Below are 21,688 nucleotides of genomic sequence, written 5' to 3'. Positions count from 1 at the left end.
GGTTGAATTATCTTCGTTAAAAAACTATATATTAATATTATGTAAGTAAATATTTATTGGGAGATTATTTGACGATAGAAGTTTTGAGGTTTTTTGCTCGTTTGTGGTAGCACGCTGCGAAACCGAACCGGCCAAGCATTTAAATGGTTTATTTATGCGCGAAAACCCGTCCTGAACAACGCCAAAAATCGCAGCGCGCGCAAAAAAAAGAATGAAAATTCACTTTTACACTCTGCGCACAAGCCTTTAACGACTGTGCTTTGGACACAGTGTACTTCAAAAATTTCAAGGTTAAGGCGCAATTTATGCCCGCTTTTTTTTTAGCAAACACTAGGAATAAATATCCAGAAGCAGTATTCAAGTGCTGTTTACCAGCATCAAAAACTGGCGAGGAGTTTTTATCACTCCGAAATCGTGCGCGCCTCATTTGAATAATTAAAATTTATTCCCAAGTCGCAACTCTAATTCCTTATTCTAAATCAGTTGCCATGTAAAGTCTCAACAACCGAAAAAACAAATGTTAACGCTGATTTAATATTAAGATGAGATGCGAATCAATTCTATATTCCGCAGATACTTCCTAGACTTTTATTTGTTGTTTTTTTGCTCTCAAGCTGCTTACTGGTTATTTAGTGGTTAGCCAAATTGAAACCGAAATTTCTTGTGCCAGTGTGTGTCTAGTCCAACAAGTGTACGAAATTACGTATTCAAGGCCGCCGCGCCACTAGACTGGAGCATTTCGCATTCGATGAGGACTTCTTTGCGGCGCAATTTAAATGTTAATTTGCATGTCAAACACGCATACCGCATGCACTTTAGGCGCAAAAATAATTGACAAACATTTTTTCACTTCCTAAGATAGGAAAAATGTAAAAAAAATGTTTTGGTTAATTTTAGATATTAAAATAATCAAACTCAACGGTTTTACTCATTAATTACCCTTTTTAAAGGGTTCTTTTAGTTTTTAAATACTTTTAACTTGTTTTGTGATTGTAGGATTTTTTTAAAAGGCCCTTAACGTGGCCGTACGTGATAAAAAAGAAAGACTGCAAGCCTGCGTTTGGTCCCCTTCGTTAACTCTTGTTTTTTCCCGTGTAGAGTATCAACGTATCAACAAATCAAGACCGACGTTTTTCATACATTATACACACCACAGCAAGTAAAAAGCTTTGAACGCAGTAATACGTCCAACTTCCAAAAACTATACTTAAAATTCACCGTTCAGCGTCGCCGTCGTCGTCCAAGCCTCTCGACAAACACAGCAGTTTTTCATAACAACCCTCCTCGGTTTCTCAAGCGTCAAGTGGGCTCTCCGAGAAGCCCAGGCAGCAGTCAAGTCAATCGACAAACTAGTTTTTTAAATGGCCTGTTTTTTATTTTCAAGCGAATGCGCATGAATTTAAAAGCAATCGATGAGTCCACATATACCGAGCGATACGCACGTCACACACATAGTGTTGTATAACCAATTGCATAGCAATATCAATCTAGTTACACTTTGTATAATCACAACAAGGAATAGTTTTACGTGTAAAAGGGTAAGACGAGAAGGCAAAAATGCAGGTAAAACTTAATGGCAACTCTTAAGGTAACTCTCAACGCAACAAAACTTATGGCATTGTAAGTAAGTTGAGGTGAGTTAAGATAAGCGCGTAGAAGGTTTATGGTTGGCGCGACTTCATAAATGTGTAAATTATCGAGACGATGCGGATGATTTATTTTAATTAACTCGGGGTGAAATAATGAAATAATCCCCAATAGATTTATTTCATTTCATTCCATCTACTACTCGTGATAAATAAATGAGCAGCGAGAATTCTTCGCTTCTAATAATGTCAACTTGTGCAATAGCACTACAAGTAGCCAGACAAACGAGAAAAAATTAATATCCTTGTTATCCTTAACCCAAAGAAAAGAAAATGTTTGCCAACTTGAGAGACAATCAAACGCAATCGAAAGTTGTTCATCGGTCACTTCTGAAAACAAATAAAATAATAGAATTACTCGAAAATAAACAAAGAAAAAATATTTGTGGTTAATTATCTGGCGCTATATGATTACATATTCACGTGTTTATGGCAAATAATGAGTAATTCTGTTATTCTTGCCGGTAAACCGCATGAATCAAGCGCGCAATCATCAAAACGACTTCCGATTCGTGTCGACGCGAATCTTCTGTCTACAAATTGCGCGAATCGCCGGCCGTACGTCATCAATTTACAACTCGAGTGCAAAAAAACAGCAATAATGACAACTTGCGACACATGGCCTACGGCTGTTTGAGTCATATTCATATCGGACGTGAATCATATTCGCACTACACATTCATTGCATAACATCGCATTGTTTTTATTTAATTTATAGATATATTTACAATTAGTGTAAAGTGCAGTATCGTATGATTCATTTAGTTTTTGTCCGTTGATTTCACAATTAATTTCAATTATATCTAAATAAAAACCTGTTAATAACACAAACGTAGAGAGGCGAAGCATGTTTATCTCCTCGGATTTTATTTGTACATGCATTTACCAAGCAGTCAGTCAGTCCGACCGAGCGATTATGTAAAGCCAAAGATGTCACGTACCGTCGACAAACATTCGACGGCAATGGCGACGTAAGAAATTATTATAAACGACGTGCAGCGCACAAACAACACGTACCGAATGCATCGTACGACTGCGCAACATTATTGTTTTCTTGGTGACGGACGAATTAATAAAATTATGCCTAAATTTTCTTCGTTTTTCTTTTTTTTTCTTTCTCAACACCCGCACTGCCGACACGACAACCGCAGTCGAAAACCTTTCAGAATACTCTTGGCTGTCATATTTACAATTCGTTTTAGCCGCTCGCTAAATATTTGAAGATCAGAAAGTCACGGACGGACACACACCACACGCACACACACGCAGTTAATTCTTCTTTGTATCATACAGGATGTTAAATTTCTATGCATATAGTAAAAGTGGAAAGAATCGCCAGTTTATATCTCGTTTTATAGCTAAAAATGTTTGCATGGCGGATCCTGCGGGCCCTGCGGCCCCGGTTGGCTGGTTAATGTCGAAATATATAAAGTCGCGACTTGTTGCAAAGCGTTGCCGGGCGCACCGACCAGAGACGAATATGAGAGACAGGTTTTTCAAGAGTTTATATATGGTCGCGGCGGCGCGAGACTGGCTCTTCGAAAAGGTAATGGGCTATCCGCTATCGGTTTTTGTGAGCCGCGCGAGCGCTCGGCCGTTTTAGTCTTATTTTTCCTTCATTTTCGTTACTCCCTACAGCTTTAATACACTCCGTCACACGTCCACGTCATCAGTTTATTGCAACTGGTATCTCATCATCATCTTCATCTTCATTTTCATCGAAAGCAATACTATACTTTATCTTAAGCAAAAAAAAGCACGATATATTTTAATCATACAGGCTGCAATATAACAGCTCGTGTAGTTAACACCAATAAGGAATAAAACCAGTTAAGATGAAATCGAAATTGAAATTATTGCAAAATATTTCATGAATGAATGACACTTTTCATATTTTTAAACAGTAAGGAAGAAAAAAAATTACTGTTCCCGATCCAAAGCAATTAATCAACAAATAAAAACATTAATAAATCGTGCGATAAACATGTTAATCATTAAACACCAATCACCATTACAACACATTCTATACTAGATTCACATCCCTGCATAATAGACGAACACGTTTTCCTTGAAGCGCGAGCGCAATAATAATAACGTAATTAAATCGTGCAAAAATAACAACAAATAAAATCATAATCGCTAATAACTAGAAAATAAACTAAACACCAACCATACAACACACTCGTCTAAAAAACTACACCTAATCAACCAAATCAGGCGAGTGTCGCAAAACGTCAAACATGCAATGATGATAATTAATGAATTGCATTCCGGGCGCCGCTCAATTATCCTATGCGCATAACAATTAATTGCCGCTGATTATGCCAACGTGTTTGCGCACGCTTCTAAACCACAAACGCACACATCACACTTTGATGACACTGTGCATCTATTGAAATTATCGCTAATTACACCGAAATCATTTTCACGCAGTGATAAAAACAAGTCACGATCAATTTCGACAATCAACAAAATCTATGATATAAATAGTCAGTGTGCCAACTGAGTAGACAATAGGCGCGTAAATATTACACTCGAGACGCTTGACAACCGAAAACTCGACAAAACCGAGACCATAACCCAAATATTATTCACTGTGTGCATTTCTTATCTCAATTTTTGAAACCTTTCATATTTTATATCAACTTCCTTGAAGAGAAAGCATAAACACTTAAAACTTAAAGGAGTAAAATTTGTGGCGCCATCTATGCGCATGAAATAAAACTATTTATTGGCTATTCTTGAATGTATATATTTAATAGACAATTTTGCGGTTGTTACGTAAAGAAAGTGAATCGTAAATCGAACAAAATTCAAAAAACGTCCTCGTTCGTAGCGTATTTGAATACCTAAACGCTCGAAATGTGTGTCGCGTGTCTCAATACTCGAAATTTGTCGAAAACCGCGACGCCGCTTCTTCGGTGGTTGCATAAATTTTTACTACTTACATCAGCCGACCGGCACTGCTGCGTTAAATAACAATTGTGTAATTGTCACGTGCTGTGCGTCTCTTCGATTACAAATGTTTACAAATAATTAACGACTATCAATTTGTGGGAGCTTCTTGTCGTATAGCCTATCTATTTTCGTCATTCGATTGTTTGCATTGCGAGATTTGTAAATGCACACTTTGTAATCGGTATTTATTTTAAATGTTTGCAAATTTACAAATTCCAAGGCATAAATACCTACGCATTAAATAATCCTTAAATTCACTTCTTTACTTTGAAATACATGTAAACAAAATAAAAAGTTGTGTGATGTGATTTCTGTGGCTGTAGTGATAACAAATCATCAACAAGACAAGAAAATCTTAAAAATATCTATTGCAGCGACATCTATTCTCACAAAAATGAAACAAAATTTAAATTCCTTGCTTAACATGACAATGAAGTTATTCCAACAATAAAATTTTATTTTTCCTCAAAAATCTAAATATAATTAAATATAGTAGAGGCCAACACATAAACACGCATTATTTATGCTTTTTGAACAGCGAAATATCTGCTTAGTCAGGGAATTTCTTAACGTCTCATTCTTCGCAGCCACCTTTTGTAAAACAAGCCCGCATGTACATAATGTTGGCACAAATTCAGGAAAAACTCCAATGCGTGATTCAGTCCTGCACGTTGTGTGCGGCAGAGGCAGACGAAAACGCGGCCCCGAAAATAGACGCGCGCGCGTTCGAGAGTCGCGTGCTCAACACGCTCGACATTGACTTTGTGCGCGGATCGCGTATAAATATAATTCCGGCGCGAAGAAGACCAAAACACGGCCGGCGCTAAAATTAAACGTTAATGAGTTATTTTCGGTGCAACGCGCTCGCCACCACGCATTTAAATACAAAGCGCACAGTTATACCGAAAGGACGAGACAAAAACAATGCCACCGTTTCAAAAAAACACTCTGCAAGAGACCAAACGAAGCAAAAATGTTAAAGCGTAAACTAGATTCACTTAAAAAATAACAATGAAACTGAAAGTCATTCATGGATTGAGATATCTGACAAATATTTTTTTACCATTTACACCAAGGTTCTAGTAAGATCATCCTGGATGAGTTTAAATTTTTATTTTTTTTCGCTTGTGAGATTAGTTTCTTTGGTTTGGAAAATAGAAAATAAAATAAATAAAAAGGGTCAAGTATTCAAGGTGCATTCGACCCACTCAGGTGCTGCCCAGCCCACACTAGTACCCGGTAATATTAGTAAATGTTTCCCTTTACTGCGACTTTGATTCCGCCTCAGCGCAAAAGATTTATCGCAATTGTTTGCACCACACACGGGCACCAGGCGCGCAATACGCTGCAATAAAAAGCGCTATAATCAAGGCAGTAGGCAGCACTAGCAGCCAGCAATGGCAGCAAATCTCCGCTCGAATCTCAATTATTTTCCGATTACGCCGCGCGCAACTATACAGCGGCACAAACACGACGCGCGCGCATAATAAAAACAACAAGCTGTTAAATGGAATAAAGTAGTTCGTCACGCTCAGTTGCTCGGTGCTCTTGCAGTGGCCGACATGAAATCAAATTACAAATTATACAAAAGTATAAAAGTGATACCTTCTTGCGATAAACGGCGAAGCGTTAAAACTGCCAAGTGAGCAGGAAGACAACCAAACACGTCGCGCAATATAAGATTCTCAAACATCACGCTTCATGAGCGGACGACAATTCGACTAGATTAATGTAATACAGCTGTCATCAATTGTTTCATATTTAATGCGCGTCCATTCGCGTCCATTGTTGAGGTCAAATGTGTTTATCTAGGGTTCTGGCGGGAATATAAACTAGCCAAAGCAAAGTCACTCAAAAATTAGCAATAATGCACACATATGTTGCTGCAATTATCAAGTCTGGCGTATAGACGAAACTTTTTAATTGTATTTTTATTAGTCATCGCACCCCATGCGGGCTAATTAGCTTAATCATCCCCTATCTCAGTGTTTCCCGTCGCTCCACTTTAAATTGATATTAATTTGTTGGAATTAATAAGCAACTAATGTGATGCAAATGTCTGGAAAGCTCAAGGGAAACAGAAAACATTAAAAATATTTAAACTTTGTTTTTTTGTGTTTTAAGCTTTTTTATAATTTTTTCAATATTTTGATTTCACTTTCATGTCAACTCTTAATATTTTTTATTACTTCTGTTGTCATTGAACAAAAATGACAGTCAAATTAGAAATTATTTCCGCATTTCATTTCAATTAAACTGTAAACTCGCCGCCGAAAAAAATTAATTATTAACACAGGAAATAACAAAAACAAAATGCAATTAGCATACAATTCGTCGGTGAAAGAGCCGCGCGCGTGAGTTTTGCGAAACAAAAACAATAATCACATAAATATAATCGTTAGTTTATGTTTTCTGAATTCTTACGAAATCCAAATTCATTAATTCATACAAATAGCTCTTTCGCAAACAAAAAATATTATAAATTAGAATAATTTACAATAATTATAAATTAGAAGCACTCACATACACAGAGTTTAAAGGAAATATATTTTCCTGGTTAATATAATTTGCATTACTAATAAATTTGATTAAAATTTATAAGCAATCGCTCTGTAGCGTGCGTTTACGTAAGCCAACGAAATTGAAACTTTTTCACGGTTGTGCACTTGCCCCTTTTTTGCCTTTTCTGCCAGCAGCACATAATACTACCGCCAAGAAGGTGTGTGCAACAAGGTTGGTGTTGTAGAAATTGAAAAAAAAGTTGCATAAGACTTTTTCTCAACTAATTAGTGCCCGATATTAGCATAGTTAGCAGTAGAGCAGGAAGTGAGAACGCTGGCGAGCGCTAAAAAAACGTGCGCGCAGCTCACAAACAAAAAATTGCCGAGAATTATTCGAATCATGCGATTTGTGTGCACTGGAGTTAGCTGTAATTGATGTTATAACACTTATTATCACTTTCTATAGAACAGTTTTCTTTTTTTCGCCATAATTTTGATAAAAATAGTTTAAAAATTGTTGGGTATGTTGAAAGTATTTTTGCGTGCAAATAATTCAAATTCAAAAAATAAGCCGTCATTTTAAAAGAGAGGTAATTTCGTAATTTGACGAGCGTGCACCTACACGTACGTCAATTACGCTTTGTGATGACGACAGATGGAAAATGACAGCGTGCTGCATTTTAACTCTGTTTTCCAGCAGTAAACGTGACCACACAACACACGTATAATTACGTAATTGCGATAATATCATCGCCTAAATATTCCCCACCAAAACATCGCTCACATTAATTTTTTCTGTAAATAAATTCAAAAGTTCCAAAAGTCAAGCGTATTTCAATCAGTTAAAAAATTAAAATAAAAATAGTTTTGTTTTTCCTTGAAAAACAGTCAAAATCAGTGTGTGCGCATACTTAATGAACCCAAATGAATTGATTTTCATAAATTTACTTTCAGGCACCAACGAAAAAAAAACCTGTCCGACGTCAAGACTGGATTTTTAATTAAAACTAGTCAAACCCCAACCAATTCTAATTTGAGACGCAAAAAATAGACGCTAGGAAACGGCTCTGCTTCAAAACGCGCATATTGTCAGAGAGCACAATTAGAGCGGACGAAAAACAGGGAAATCGTTAAATTCAACCATCGCGCAATGAAAAACCGCGAGTAAATAAATCATCAGCAAATAGATCGTAAACGCGAGAAAACCAACGACCTATCCCAACAAACGAATTAGATACACTGGCTATAAATACAAAAACGTAAAAAATACATAAAACATTCACTTGCATCGCATATATTTTTGCCAAGACGTGCTCTGACCGAAACCTTTCATTGAATGTTTTTTCAACACTACCAACACCACACACACCGACTAGAGTTAGATAAGTGTCCTTCAAAGAGTTTTTGTTGGCTTCCAATCAACTTTAATTAACGGAAGTCGTCTCATATGATGCGAAGCGGCGAGGCTAGAAATGCATTTCGTGATTTATACGTTTCGAAACTCATATATTTCAAGCGTTATGATTTGATTTCGGTTTCCGTCCACACAGGTAGACAATATCACCGTAATTGCCACTTCCTATTGTGCATCGCTGAGGCATCTCGCGCACGCAATTCGCGTGTATCGCATATAAACAAACACCCACACATCCGTAATGTCCTTGTCGATTTCCTTGCATGATTCGCGTGTTTACACGTTTTCTACACAATTTCCTTCATCCGCGCACGTCATCATACCCCACCGCACACAACATCCTTCGCGTTATCTTATCATAGTGATTATTTCTTTATTATTATGCTATATTGTCGCATGAAATAATAACAAATGTCTATGCACCGCAATTGTATGCGTCTTATTTGATTTTCTGCCATCTATTGTGGTTTAAATTAAAATCTACAAGCAACAATAATGACAAACAAGTCAACAAACAAACACAATGCACAGAGTGCTGCTGCTGCTGGCGAGCACAAAAGGAGAGTTGCCTTTTTACCAAAACCGCCAACAATGGCCGCGCACTCTTGTGTTCTCTTGTTCTCCGATTGTCTCGCATTCAGACTGTCAATTGAGCGATAAATTTTAATTTGCCCAACGCGTTTTGCTCCGAATCGCACTAGTTTATTGTTTTTTATTTTGCTGCGGCGCCTGTCTCATTAGCAACTATTCTCACTTCTCCGAGTGTTTAATTTCTTGATAAATGCATCAATAAAATATACAAAAGGTAATTTAACACGATTGCATGCTGGCAATACCAAAATTAAAACCGAAATAAAACCGTAAATGGCACAGGTTATTAAGGAAATAAACGCCGATTGGATTGATCCATCAAATTCGTATTAATATGGCGTGCGGGTTTATTATTTGTTGTTTGCCACTCGCCACTCGGTGACACAACACCAGCCAAAGCGCAAACAAATGCCAAGGTTAATCGCATTTAGCGATCGTTCCTGCACAATAGATAGGATATTAAAATTGTTAATACATTTATTAACTTTCTATCAATAAATATTATTCGAAAAAAATTGATTTGTTGCATAAAACAACTTATAACTCAAAATAAATAAATACCACTGAGTTTACTTTTTTCTTCTTGATATTTTTTAATTTTACTACTTCCACCTTTAAAGCGCGTGTTTATATGGTTTTGGGACACAAAAAGTTGTAGGTACTTTAAACACAGATGAGCAAGGCCATGACTAAAGTACTTTATTTTCGGGGTGGAGTTTGCGCTTGCGCATTTACCTACGGTGCAGCACAAGACCATGTGAAATGTCATGCGGCGTCAGTCAAACATAGCCTTACATTAAACATAACCTTATAACCTTACATTTCTCAGTAGTGTGCGCGCGAACTACGAAGATTTAAAATACAGAAACCTCAACATGGAAATAGAGTGAACATGGCTAAACGATGTTAAACACTCGATTGATTAAACGCTACGCTCACTCTTAATCAATCTCGTGACAAAAACTCCCATTTAGCCACTTGATACTTAATATACCTACTTTTAAACTCTAAAAATACTTTTATTACGAAAAAAATAATCAAGTACTTAAAATGATAATAGGTTATTAATAAAATTTAGCAATTAAAACGACGTGCGGGTATGATGCGTGAATATGGATTAACCAAAAAACAATGCCATTGTTCGAGTGACATTGACACAGAATCGAATTAAATGTGCCCTCCTGCCATGTCTACCTTGCGTTCGTCGCACTCACAACTTTAGTCACTCACACATGGATAAAACAAAAATATATTACGATGAGTTTTCGCCAACCACAATGCACATTGTGTTCGGATACCACAAAGAAAGGCTAACACACCTTCAACATAAATTTGCATGAGATATTCTTGTTTTGATAAATACGAAAAAAAAAATTAAAATTTATAAGCAAAAGTAAATTACGAAATTTCCAAAAATTAATTACCCACTCTATGCGTATGTACCTATGTGTGAATGTGCATAAATGAATAAACTTATCAGCGAAACGTATCGTATGATAATTAAGCAGTAACGTAACTTCCAGCATGATATTCATAAAGCAGGCAATTCAAAGAAAACTGAAAATTAAATTGCCTAGTGATAAGATACACGTCGTCGTGCCAAATAATAAAAAAGTGTGTTAATGAACCTTCTTATCTCTCATACGATTTCAACGCGTTTTTTTTAATTCAAAAATTATTTTCCACTTTTATTAATAACACAAGCACCATTCTTATGTAAAACGCGATCGCTTCGTGAAAGCACATAAATATCATTGGTTATGTGTATTAATGCACGAAATTACGCTGGAAACGACCGCGGCGTGCCACGGTCGCTGCGCTCTTACAGAAGAAAGAAAAGAAAAAAACACAGCGCATTTCTCCGGCGATGGTGAAAGTGATCACTGATCACCGTGCGATGCCGTGTCGTCTCCGGCGCGCACACGCCGATGGAAAAAGAGTGAAAACATCGCGCCGTGTACGACCGTGACCCAGTGCATTGCACGAGAGATGAAGAAACCGACAATCAAATATTAAAATCTGTCCGAATACATTATTTATTTATTTATTTATTAGCGCACGCGTAGTTGGGAAAATGCAAGCGCATTTCCCATAAAATTCCGCAATTCATATCGCGTCGATAAACGCGTGCAATTAAACAGGTAGCCCCCACGATTTCTCGCACGATAAACCGCAGAAACACCAGAGCAATAAAACAGGACCGCATGCGCGCGCGGACGTAAATTTCGTGCGGTTTCACGCACCATTGTCACTCTTGCAACTTGCGACATGAAAAAGGCGCAGAAAATTCTGCGTAACGCGTCGCGCACGTGCAAATTCCAATCGGCGAATCCACCCAAAGACAGCTGCCATGTTTGCAACACTTGGTAGGCTGTTTCTGTGTGCAAAGCAAAAATCGCAACATCGCTTTGCGTTTTGGAATCACGTACCTGCCGCGCGATTACGCGTTTTTCCAATTGGCGCAATTCTTGCGCGCGCGCGCGACTCTCACTCGCCGGGCTAAGGTAAACGCATCGCCTAATAAGTGCCCATTCAAAGTGTGTGTTGGTGTAAGTCTGCACGCGTCGTTTAATCGAAACAATATGCCATAATACGCGGCCGCATTATAATTCCGAACGCGGCGCAGAGTAATCTAACAATAACACGTCGCGCCCCTTAAAAGGGCACACATAGAAATTCGATGACATTATTTCCGAGTAACGACACATCCACCTCATTACCAACACCATACTAGGTTAGGTTATGTTAGATTACCCAAAGTCACTTGCGCATGCGTAGTTGAAACATGGGCGGAGCGAAATTTCACTTTTGAGCGAAACACGTGAAATTATAATTGCAAAATCGCCCATTTCCGTGTCCACTTTGACCATAACTTCGATGTAATCACAAGCGCAACGTTAAAAAGTAAACATTTGTCTAAAAAAAAAGTTTATTATTCGCGTTTGTGGTGAAAGTTTTACCGAGCGCATCAATCATCATCGTTCGCAATGAGCGAAAATAATCTTGTCGCAATTGTACAAATACAAAATTGTTTAAACAATTGATTCGAAGCGCTTTCCTGACTGCGCCGAGCATTTCTCAACAATGTGCATGGTCAATAAAATACCGAGCATGGATTACGCGATTCACGTAATCGATTTGTGTGCGGATACTTTTACCCGGCCACTTTTTCCAACACGCTCATTGTGTCTCTCTACTTGCAATTTCATCGTTATTCTTCCATTGTGTTCTGCAGGCAGTTACGGCTGAATGACTGATGATTTCTAGATTTTTTTCCGGCCCGCACGTAGATAGATAATCTTACGTAAATTAAGCAATTACCGAAAATGAAAAAGAAAAGCAAAGAGAAAAGAGCACGCGCCGTCAAGCAACAACTCGCACGAATAAATAAAGAGAAAAGCGGGCGCGCGCGCAGTGGCCACACTTTATGAAGCAATCGAAAACGAAATCAAACCATTTACAAATACGTTTAGCTTCGTAATAATTGTCGGCCGCAAATGGACGCAAGCGCCAAACTTCAATTTGTACGTACACACTTCGCAGAGAACAAAAACGGACAATAATCGTCGAGTGTTGCATCAAAAGTGCCATAAAACGAAATTAATTGCACATGTACTTTGAAAATGAATTTCATTTCATGTACGAGTAATATGACGAATGATTTTACACACCTAGACAAATATGGCTAGTGTGTAGTGATAGAGAGAGAGAAATTCATTATCCACATTCGTGCGGCTATCGCGCTGTAGTTTCATTTCGATTTAATGCTTCGACAATTAGCTGTCTTAATGATCCAGCCAGCCACAAGGTGCATGCATTTCGTGAACAAGAAAAAAAGCAGCAACAAGTGTGTGCACGATTATGGCGTGTTACGAAATGTCGCCGCGAGAAAAATTTCTTTCACTTTCACTCATCGACCGCCATATCCACACACAAACTGGCATCGCAAAGTAAAAGCTGCTCTCGCACGACCACCTTATAAGCCTCATCGTTGTAGAAACATTGTAAACGTCATTAAACTCGCCGGAATTTCCTTTTGTTTCCACGTAAAACTTTAAAATTCGCAATTTTTCGTAAAAAGAAAACAAATTTGATTCAACCTTGAATTTTTAAGAGTTGAAATGGAAAGAACACGGATCTAGATTCAACTTCTTCCTTCAACTTCTCAGAATCGTGTGCTATTCATTGCTAAACACGTATTTTTTCTAACGAATGCCAGGTATTTTTGCATTGATTTGTATTTAATATTCTATACATTATAGCAGTAATTATACCTGTAGGAAATGTACGTAAACACTTCATCGATAAAATATAAATGTAAAGTATGTAAACCACGATGTTCGCGTTAATCATTTAAAATCAACATTTATTTTTCCTGTTTATCTACAGCTAATATACGTACGTTGCACAACAAAAAATAACAAATATTTCTATTTATTACACAGAAAAAAGGAAAAAAATATGATGATGAAACTTTTTTGTGATAAAAAATCCTAAGTTTATATTTATTGTCATATTTCACAATTTCGACAACTACTAAATGTTATTAAATGCCACAAACACTAAACTCGCAAAGATATTTAACCATTGCGCAACTTGACGACATCCAATCATGTCTAGAATGTCGCAAAAATTCATCCAAACATTTTTATATCAAAAATTAATTAATTTTCAACGCGTCCCGTGCTGTGTTTGCGTTGGCTTGAAATTCACAGATAACATACATACAATGACGAATAATCTGTTTTGTGAGCACAAACAAAACGCGCGTAAATGCACAAAAGAGATGAAAGTCATTGCGGGTCATTCATTTTGCTCTAATTACCGTCACAGCCGCATATGAGCTGCTGGTGCTGTGCGCGTGGCGCAAATCCGTACAAAACGATTCAGACACCAAACTCATCATCTGGTTGTGGTGGCGCGTCGAGAGAGTTGGAGTTTCCACGCTTTTTGGATCACTTTAAAAACTTTCGAAACTTTTACAATGACAGCACCGGCAGCAGTGTCATCACATATAAATATATTAATTCAACCACGGCGCACCGACAACAACAGCAACAACAATCGACTGTATATTATTAAGTTAAATGTTTTGTGCCCACACGCGTATATTATTTTGGTCATCTCTAGTGTCATTGTCATTGTCCTGGCGCTCTCGAAATTCAATTTGTAACTGTACCACATTTTTCGGTTCCTGTTTCCTGTCCAATATAAAAATACGCATTGAATCTAATTGAAAGTTACAAATGACGACAATATTCGATTATTTCTCACAAATGTAGCTTTACAATCTGGTGAATACGAAAAGTAAAACTATTTTATGTTACAACGCGAGCAATATTCATAAAGATATCCATATCTGTAGACAATTCGTAAACGCCTATCCAATTTCATTCTCTCTTGCGCACGTACAATGCAGACACATTTTATAATCCTTATCTAAGTAAACGTCGAGAACGACGACGCCGAGCCGAGCGAACTGAAATCGAAACTTTGAGCAAACACACAATGCGCCTTCGATAAATAACGATAATCAAAGGCATCAATAAACGTCTCTGTTGCGGGCGAGAAAGCCCGCCAGAAAAGTTGGAAAGTTGCAAGCGAAATGATAAATCACACACAAGAAGTACCTTTTAATGACGAAAAATGCTTAAAAACTCCGGATGCCTGGCGAGTTGAGTTGCATATGCGTGCCGAAACAACTGCGCAAGAAAGTGCTTTCACTTTCTCGTGGCGCCATCGCCAACAACTTGAACTCAATCAGAAAAAAAAACGCGAAGAAAAGAATAAAAAATCCATCGAGTCTTATCAACTATTAACTTGTTTACGAAACAAAATGAAAAGGAAGCTATTACTGTATATAAATTATGTTAATTTATTAACAATTAACTTTCCCGCGCGACTGTTGCCTGCACCGCGTTGATAAACATGTGTATACTATAGGAAATTGATAATATTTTAAAAGGTTGATAACAAAATGCGTGAGCACCACCTACGCTACCGCGTAGCGAAAAACAGAAAAATGCGCATTACATTTATGATTAGCCGCGCGAGTTGTTTGTCAAACGACTGTACTTCGTTCGAGCCATTATCGCCCGCTTATGGGGCGACCCTTCCGGTTTCCTCGACTCTATATCCGACATCCGGTTGTGTCGAAAGTACAAAAGCGCACGTCGAATGTAAACAGCGATTATCGTTACATACACAATCACAAAAATAGCAGACTGTAAAAGCTAAAAATATATTGATAAAAATTTTCAAAACTCGTCGACTGTGCTCGTAATTGATAGTTTGATTTTCCCACTGATTCTTGACGCATAGGGGGCATTACGCGCCCGTATTTCCGGTATTTGCACCCGTTTAGTCCCCTTGTACATTTCTCGAGTGCCCTCAGTGCCCTAGAGGGTGTGACACGACGTGGGTCATTGAATAATCGTTACCAGTCACTGGTATCACCATTAAATCCTCGAAAAAACGCATCGAAAACCCCCGAAAACGTCCAAAAATCAACCCCCATTGTAAACATGCCAATCACACCACAATCGCCGCTTTGATTAGCCAACAAACGCATTCAACAAAATCTATAAATATGAATTCACATGCAAATGCGCATTGATAACCAATAAGGTAGGTAATACCTAGATAAAAATAGATAATAAAGGCGGCGTACGATTACTCGCCGGGGTCAGGGCTCAGCGCGCGATCGGAAACCGCTCGGGGTCGCGGCGAAACATAAACGAATGAAAAATGTAAATAAGCTGTATGCGTGTGTGTGTGTGTGTTTTCGTATTCCATCCAAGCCTACGAATACGACGCCCAGCCGGCGATAAAAACGCATGCATGCATGCCATGCACCTTTGGATGCGGCGAGGTGAGGTAGGTGCAGCCCGCATTGCAATTCAACACTTATCCGTACGCACACATGGTGTTCCAATCAATACTCAGAGTATTAATAAAATTATGCTCCGAGAGTTTAAAGCTGCATCACTTTGTATCTGACTGGTAAGCACATAGGACACACACAAGTGAATGAATTTAGTGGAAGTATAAAGAGTGAGTCTGAATATTATTTGAGTAGTACACGAGCATAGGAGTATTCATATCTGCGCATGGAACGCACGGTTCACTTATTATTAGGGTGTGATAAGTCCCCCACAAAGAGAAACATACGTTACATGTTTAAACTATGAAAAAATACGTTTTTATAACTGACGAGAATAAAAATCTAACGAAATAATCAAGATTTTGTAATTTAAAGTAGTTTCTACAATATTTAGACTGAAAATTAGTAAGTAGAAGGTTTTGAAGATTGTTTATTAGATTTTCTAACTAATTTCCGCTTTATTTAATGTTTTTTTCTAATCCAGGGGCCAAAAAACTTGAAAATAATTGAGATGTCGCGTTATTTCTGGTAAATAAACATTTTTTGTCTTCAAACTTTTTCGTTTGCAAAAAAGAAAGCACCCAAACACATGTTAAAATTAATTTCTCTCCCTATAAATCTCACCCTTAACTTTTCCATTTCTTTTAATGGTTCCCAAGCTTTTCACAATACTATCAGATCGTATAATGGCAATTAATGTTGATAAATACGTTGCGCGAATTTTCTCATGAAAAATGCTGGTTGCTCTCCAAGCATCAAATATTACAATATATAAATCGTCAAATTGGGGTAGTCAAGACACCCTAATTCGCATTCATAAAATACTGACCCCATCACGAGCTCGTGTCTTCTGTCAGCAGTGAAAAAATAAACAGTCGCGTGCTCTACCAGTATGTTTATTGAGAGTTGCAATATGCCGCACGTCACATGCCTACAATACTCACACAAGTGGGCATTGTTGGCAAATTAAAACCCACTTAAACTAGAAATGGAAGACTCAAGGGATGCGCAACGATGCATGGACATAAAAATCATTCCAGCGCGTCATCTGGACACTGAACAGACGAGGAGATTTGCGCGTGCATACGGGTCACGCGTAGATCAAAACCATCCCCTTAAACCACTTATTTAAATAATTTTTTTACATCACTACAACTTTAAAAGTTAACAGAGGAAAGGTGTGCGTGCGCCGCGCATCCCCATAGGGGTCATCATCGCGCCAGTACACAAAAGAGGGTTGCTTAATTGACCGCACAGCCCCACCAATTAGGGGATGATACCCACACACTACAAACGCTCGCGTGTGATATACGACTCTAGCTAAATGCGACATTCAAGTACCTACACCCCACATTTGAATAAAAACGAATAACTTTTATCACACCACGCGAGAATACAATCCGAAATAAATTGATTAGGGTGAATAATTTTTCAAGTGCAATAATATTACTTACAGCGTGTAAAACCGTTAAACTGATTGCAATATATATATTATAATATTAGTATCAAAGGCTGCGAGAAAGGTGAATACGCTCGCAACCTTCATTCTTAGCGCAGATAAATAAAATGATTGCAAAATAAAACGAGCGCGCGCGCCAGTCGCGACTTCCGCATAAATTAATTGTCATCGTGTCACCGCCTGTGCTTAGTGCGAGCGGCTATAATTTGTTGAATATTATACGAACCGTCCACCGTCCACCTACATATACGTGTGTAAAGTGTAAACGCATGGCGCGCCTATCTTTATCTAAATCAGCGCTTTACGAGCGCGCTAAGCGCGTTTAATTCCGAATTTATTGTTTTCTGCGCGCGCCTCTCAGACTGTTCATGTTTCTTCCTCAATATCATGTGCAAATCCCTCACAAGCAATCATTTTCAAAAGAATTTTGTTTTATCTAACAATAAAATACGTTCAAAAAATGTTTTGAGCTCGTTTTACCTTTGTTTTAGTATTTAACATCCCTAAAATTAAATTTTCTTAAAATTTTACCAAGGTTTTCGTCTCTGGAGGATGACAATGACCGAAAATAAACCACAACACACGTTATTTTTAACCCCATCGCATTCTGCATTGTTTACGAGTCTACGCGTTGATATTTTGCCGAATGCAAACTATTTATACATCAAATTTTGCTTATTACACTGCATTATATCTATTTATACCGATTTTTCAATGACGCAGCATTCCAGAAACCGCACCAACCGCAAGATACACAATATTCAATATGCAATACAAATTTCCATCGGTTTGATTATGATCAATTAAATCATAAATTATTTCTAACCAATACACAGCAGCATAGCTATGAATTTACGTGGCGAGTGTTTGTTGTTTTTGATTCGCAGCATCGCGGCATGCCAATTTGTACTCGTCCATTTGTCAGCTCGCCAGCTGTGATTGATCGCCATGTCGATAATTGCAATACTTTCCATTTCTGTGCAGTAATTAATATACTCGTACTCGTACTCGCAATCAAACAGCATTAACATTTCGCATGAACATGCACGCTACATCAACCAACAACAGCACGATATACCTACGAGTCATACAATATTTATTGGAAGACTGTATGTTTATCCTGGTCGAATTATAATTGGGTGTCGTGTGTCGTTCCCATAATGGCCATTGTCTCATTGTTGCTTTATGCAGCTATGGGCAAATGATGGCGATTGAAGCGAAGAGGCACGCGGTGAATTTACGAATGCATGAAATTTCGCCGCGGAACAATAAAGGGATGAATAATTAAGAACGTGTACTCACGATTCGTCGGCTGGAGGCTCGCACACGTCGCCATGGATGGCACATCAGGCACTTTTACTTCGATTAATCGAAGACGACCGTTAACTTGCAGCACGCGCACCATTTCTTCAGTAAGTTCTGTAAGCACAAAGTAGTGATAACATTTTTCTATCAAGCAAAGTAAAAGAAAAAGATCTTAATAAAACAAACACAAAAACAACGTATTTGAATAATGTTATTTTTGCATTATTCATTCATCCAGGCAATAAATGGAAGTGTATTATGTTTCTAATATTATATTTTGCTATTATAATTACTAGTATTGATTTTACCCACTGTACAATTTATATTTTATAAATTGTCTCAATTTGGTATAGTTAGCGCAATCTATCCATTGCTTTACTAATAAATTATAATATCTCGCACATGCCGCGCCATCTAACGAATTTATTTCGTAGTTCTAGGCAAGACTAACCACAAATAATCCGACAGATAGGCCAAATGTAAATTAATAAAATGATAATAATTGATAAATTTGTTAATAAAAACCTGAATTATTTTTATAAGACGTAAGCAAAATATAGTACCTACAATGTACCAAAACGTTGATTTATTTCTTTTCTCAGAGTTTATAGAACTATTCAAAAGAGATATTCTTCGACAACACAAGTATCAAAGGTTGATTTAACTGAAATTCCCTTGGAAAGAATACGAAATTTCAGTATAATCGCTCATGTAGATCACGGAAAAAGTACACTAGCTGATCGCCTACTAGAATTTACTGGTGCCATCAAATCAACTGGTAGCAATAAACAAGTTTTAGATAAGTTGCAAGTTGAAAGAGAAAGGGGCATTACTGTGAAGGCACAGAGTGCTTCACTATTATATAACTACAAGGGGAAGATTATTTGCTGAACTTGATAGATACTCCAGGACATGTTGATTTTTCCAATGAGGTTTGTACAACTTGAAGTTTTTGTTAGAAATCTTATTGATTTATTTATTTTGTCAAGGTTTCAAGAAGTTTATCAGCATGCCAAGGAGTAATTCTCCTTGTAGATGCTAATGATGGTGTTCAGGCTCAAACAGTAGCCAACTTTTATCTTGCATTTGGCAATGACTTGCGCATCATTCCGGTTTTGAATAAGATTGATTTGAAGAATGCTGATCCAGAGAGGGTGTGTGGACAATTGAATACACTATTTGACATTGAAGCAAAAGATGTTCTGAAGGTAACAATTCCTCATTTTACTTTACAAAATGTTGATTTTGAAATAGATTTCAGCAAAAATGGGAATCGGTATTCAAGAGGTAATAGAGGCAATAATTGAAAGATTACCGCCACCAGATGTTGATAGAAATTCAAAATTTCGTGCCTTAATCTTCGACAGTTCCTTCGATAAATATCGCGGAGCATTATCATTGCTCTACGTCAAAGATGGCTCAATTAAAGTCGGCGATTCTATACAATCATGTTATACTCAGAAAACTTACGAAGTGAAAACACTTTCAGTTTTAAGACCACAAGAAGAAAACGTTCAAAAATTGTAAGTATTAACTAAAACAACCAAATTTACCTATTAAAGAGAAAAATTCTAATTCTTTAATAGAATCGCAGGACAAATAGGTCTTCTGGGCTGTAACATGCGCAGTAGTAAAGAATCATTCATCGGCGATACAATTTTCAACACAAATGCACCAACGGAAGCTCTGACTGGTTTTGAACCACCCAAACCCATGGTTTTCGCTGGGATTTTCCCATTTGATCAGTCACAACATGTTAATCTACGGAGCGCAATCGAGAAACTAGCGCTGAATGATTCGGCTGTGTCAGTAAGCATTGATTCAAGGTAAAATTAGTGATAATTCTTAATCAAAACATATAATGCAATTAATATTATGCAGTCCTGCGTTAGGACAAGGTTGGCGTTTAGGTTTCCTCGGTTTACTGCATTTGGAAGTTTTCTCACAGCGTTTACAACAAGAATTCGGAGCTGATCCGATTCTCACCGCGCCATCAGTGACTTACAAAATAAAATTAAAGGAAACGAACAAAACGCTTAAAGAAGGCGTTGATACACTTATGATTAACAATCCGGCGTTATTTCCAGATGCGGTTAAGATTAAAGAAACTTTTGAACCAATTGTAATAGGTTTGTTTCACCCATAATTAGACATTTATAAATGTTATTATATATAAATAATGAATTTCAGGGACTATTATAACCCCAGATGAGTATCTGGGACAGGTGATATCCCTTTGTACAGAACGTCGTGGCATTCAACAAAACGCACGCAACATTGACAATGAACGCATAATGCTGACCTATGAGTTACCGCTGAGTGAGATTGTCGTCGACTTTCACGACACTTTAAAAACTATTTCGTCTGGTTACGCTAGTTTTGATTATGAGGACGCTGGTTATAAATCAAGCCCTGTTGTAAAAGTACGTTGGCGTGAGTCGCCATTTTGTAACGGAAGTTTTGAACTTTTTGGTTATGTTATAGATGGCAGTACTGCTCAATGGCGTCCCAGTTGATGAACTAAGCATAATAATCCATGTCTCCAGAGTACAAACAATTGGTCGTAGGCTTGTATTAAAGTTAAAAGATATTATACCACGTCAAATGATACAAATTGCGATTCAGGCCGTTGTCGGTGGTAAAGTTATCGCCAGAGAAACTTTGAAAGCATATCGTAAAGATGTTACAGCAAAACTTGTAAGTTCTAACTGCAAAACCTCAATTTTCTTGTTTAATTTGAATTTATAAATATTTTCAGTATGGCGGTGATGTAACGAGACGCATGAAATTGTTAGCGCAACAAGCTGAAGGTAAGAAAAGAATGCGTAGCGTAGCAAATATTCAACTACCTCGTGAGACGTTTATCGATGTCTTAAAGAAATAATGTATATAACTAGACAAATAAATTTTGTTAAAATAGATATTCAGGTT

At 37.5% G+C, this 21,688-nt stretch overlaps 1 protein-coding gene and 1 long non-coding RNA gene across 3 annotated transcripts; one reads left to right on the top strand and one right to left on the bottom strand.

Annotated features, from left to right (window-relative positions):
- Nucleotides 1-1,693: 1,693 nt before the first annotated feature.
- Nucleotides 1,694-19,423, bottom strand: LOC135792407 (uncharacterized). Of its 2 annotated transcripts, none has more exons than XR_010548305.1 (3): nucleotides 19,325-19,423; nucleotides 18,755-18,871; nucleotides 1,694-1,976 (listed from the first exon to the last, which is right to left on the bottom strand). It is a non-coding gene; the product is annotated as an uncharacterized lncRNA (long non-coding RNA). The 2 variants fall into 2 exon arrangements; XR_010548304.1 differs by having other exon boundaries at nucleotides 19,321-19,400.
- On the top strand, nucleotides 19,173-21,678 carry waw (Translation factor waclaw). The gene is given in 10 exon segments (XM_065303028.1): nucleotides 19,173-19,302; nucleotides 19,360-19,634; nucleotides 19,637-19,689; nucleotides 19,747-19,965; nucleotides 20,012-20,280; nucleotides 20,344-20,583; nucleotides 20,639-20,886; nucleotides 20,948-21,180; nucleotides 21,242-21,454; nucleotides 21,516-21,678. Coding segments are annotated over 10 exon segments (1,929 nt in total). The 5' UTR covers nucleotides 19,173-19,249; the 3' UTR covers nucleotides 21,642-21,678.
- Nucleotides 21,679-21,688: the final 10 nt, after the last annotated feature.

The sequence above is a fragment of the Atheta coriaria genome, unplaced genomic scaffold, assembly GCF_025399875.1.
Source record: "Atheta coriaria isolate IRGN ID8LTWV9N9 unplaced genomic scaffold, Caltech_Dcor_3.1 hic_scaffold_5_pilon, whole genome shotgun sequence".
In the NCBI taxonomy this organism is placed as follows: domain Eukaryota; kingdom Metazoa; phylum Arthropoda; class Insecta; order Coleoptera; family Staphylinidae; genus Dalotia; species Dalotia coriaria.
This window is presented reverse-complemented; position numbering and strand designations above follow the sequence as displayed.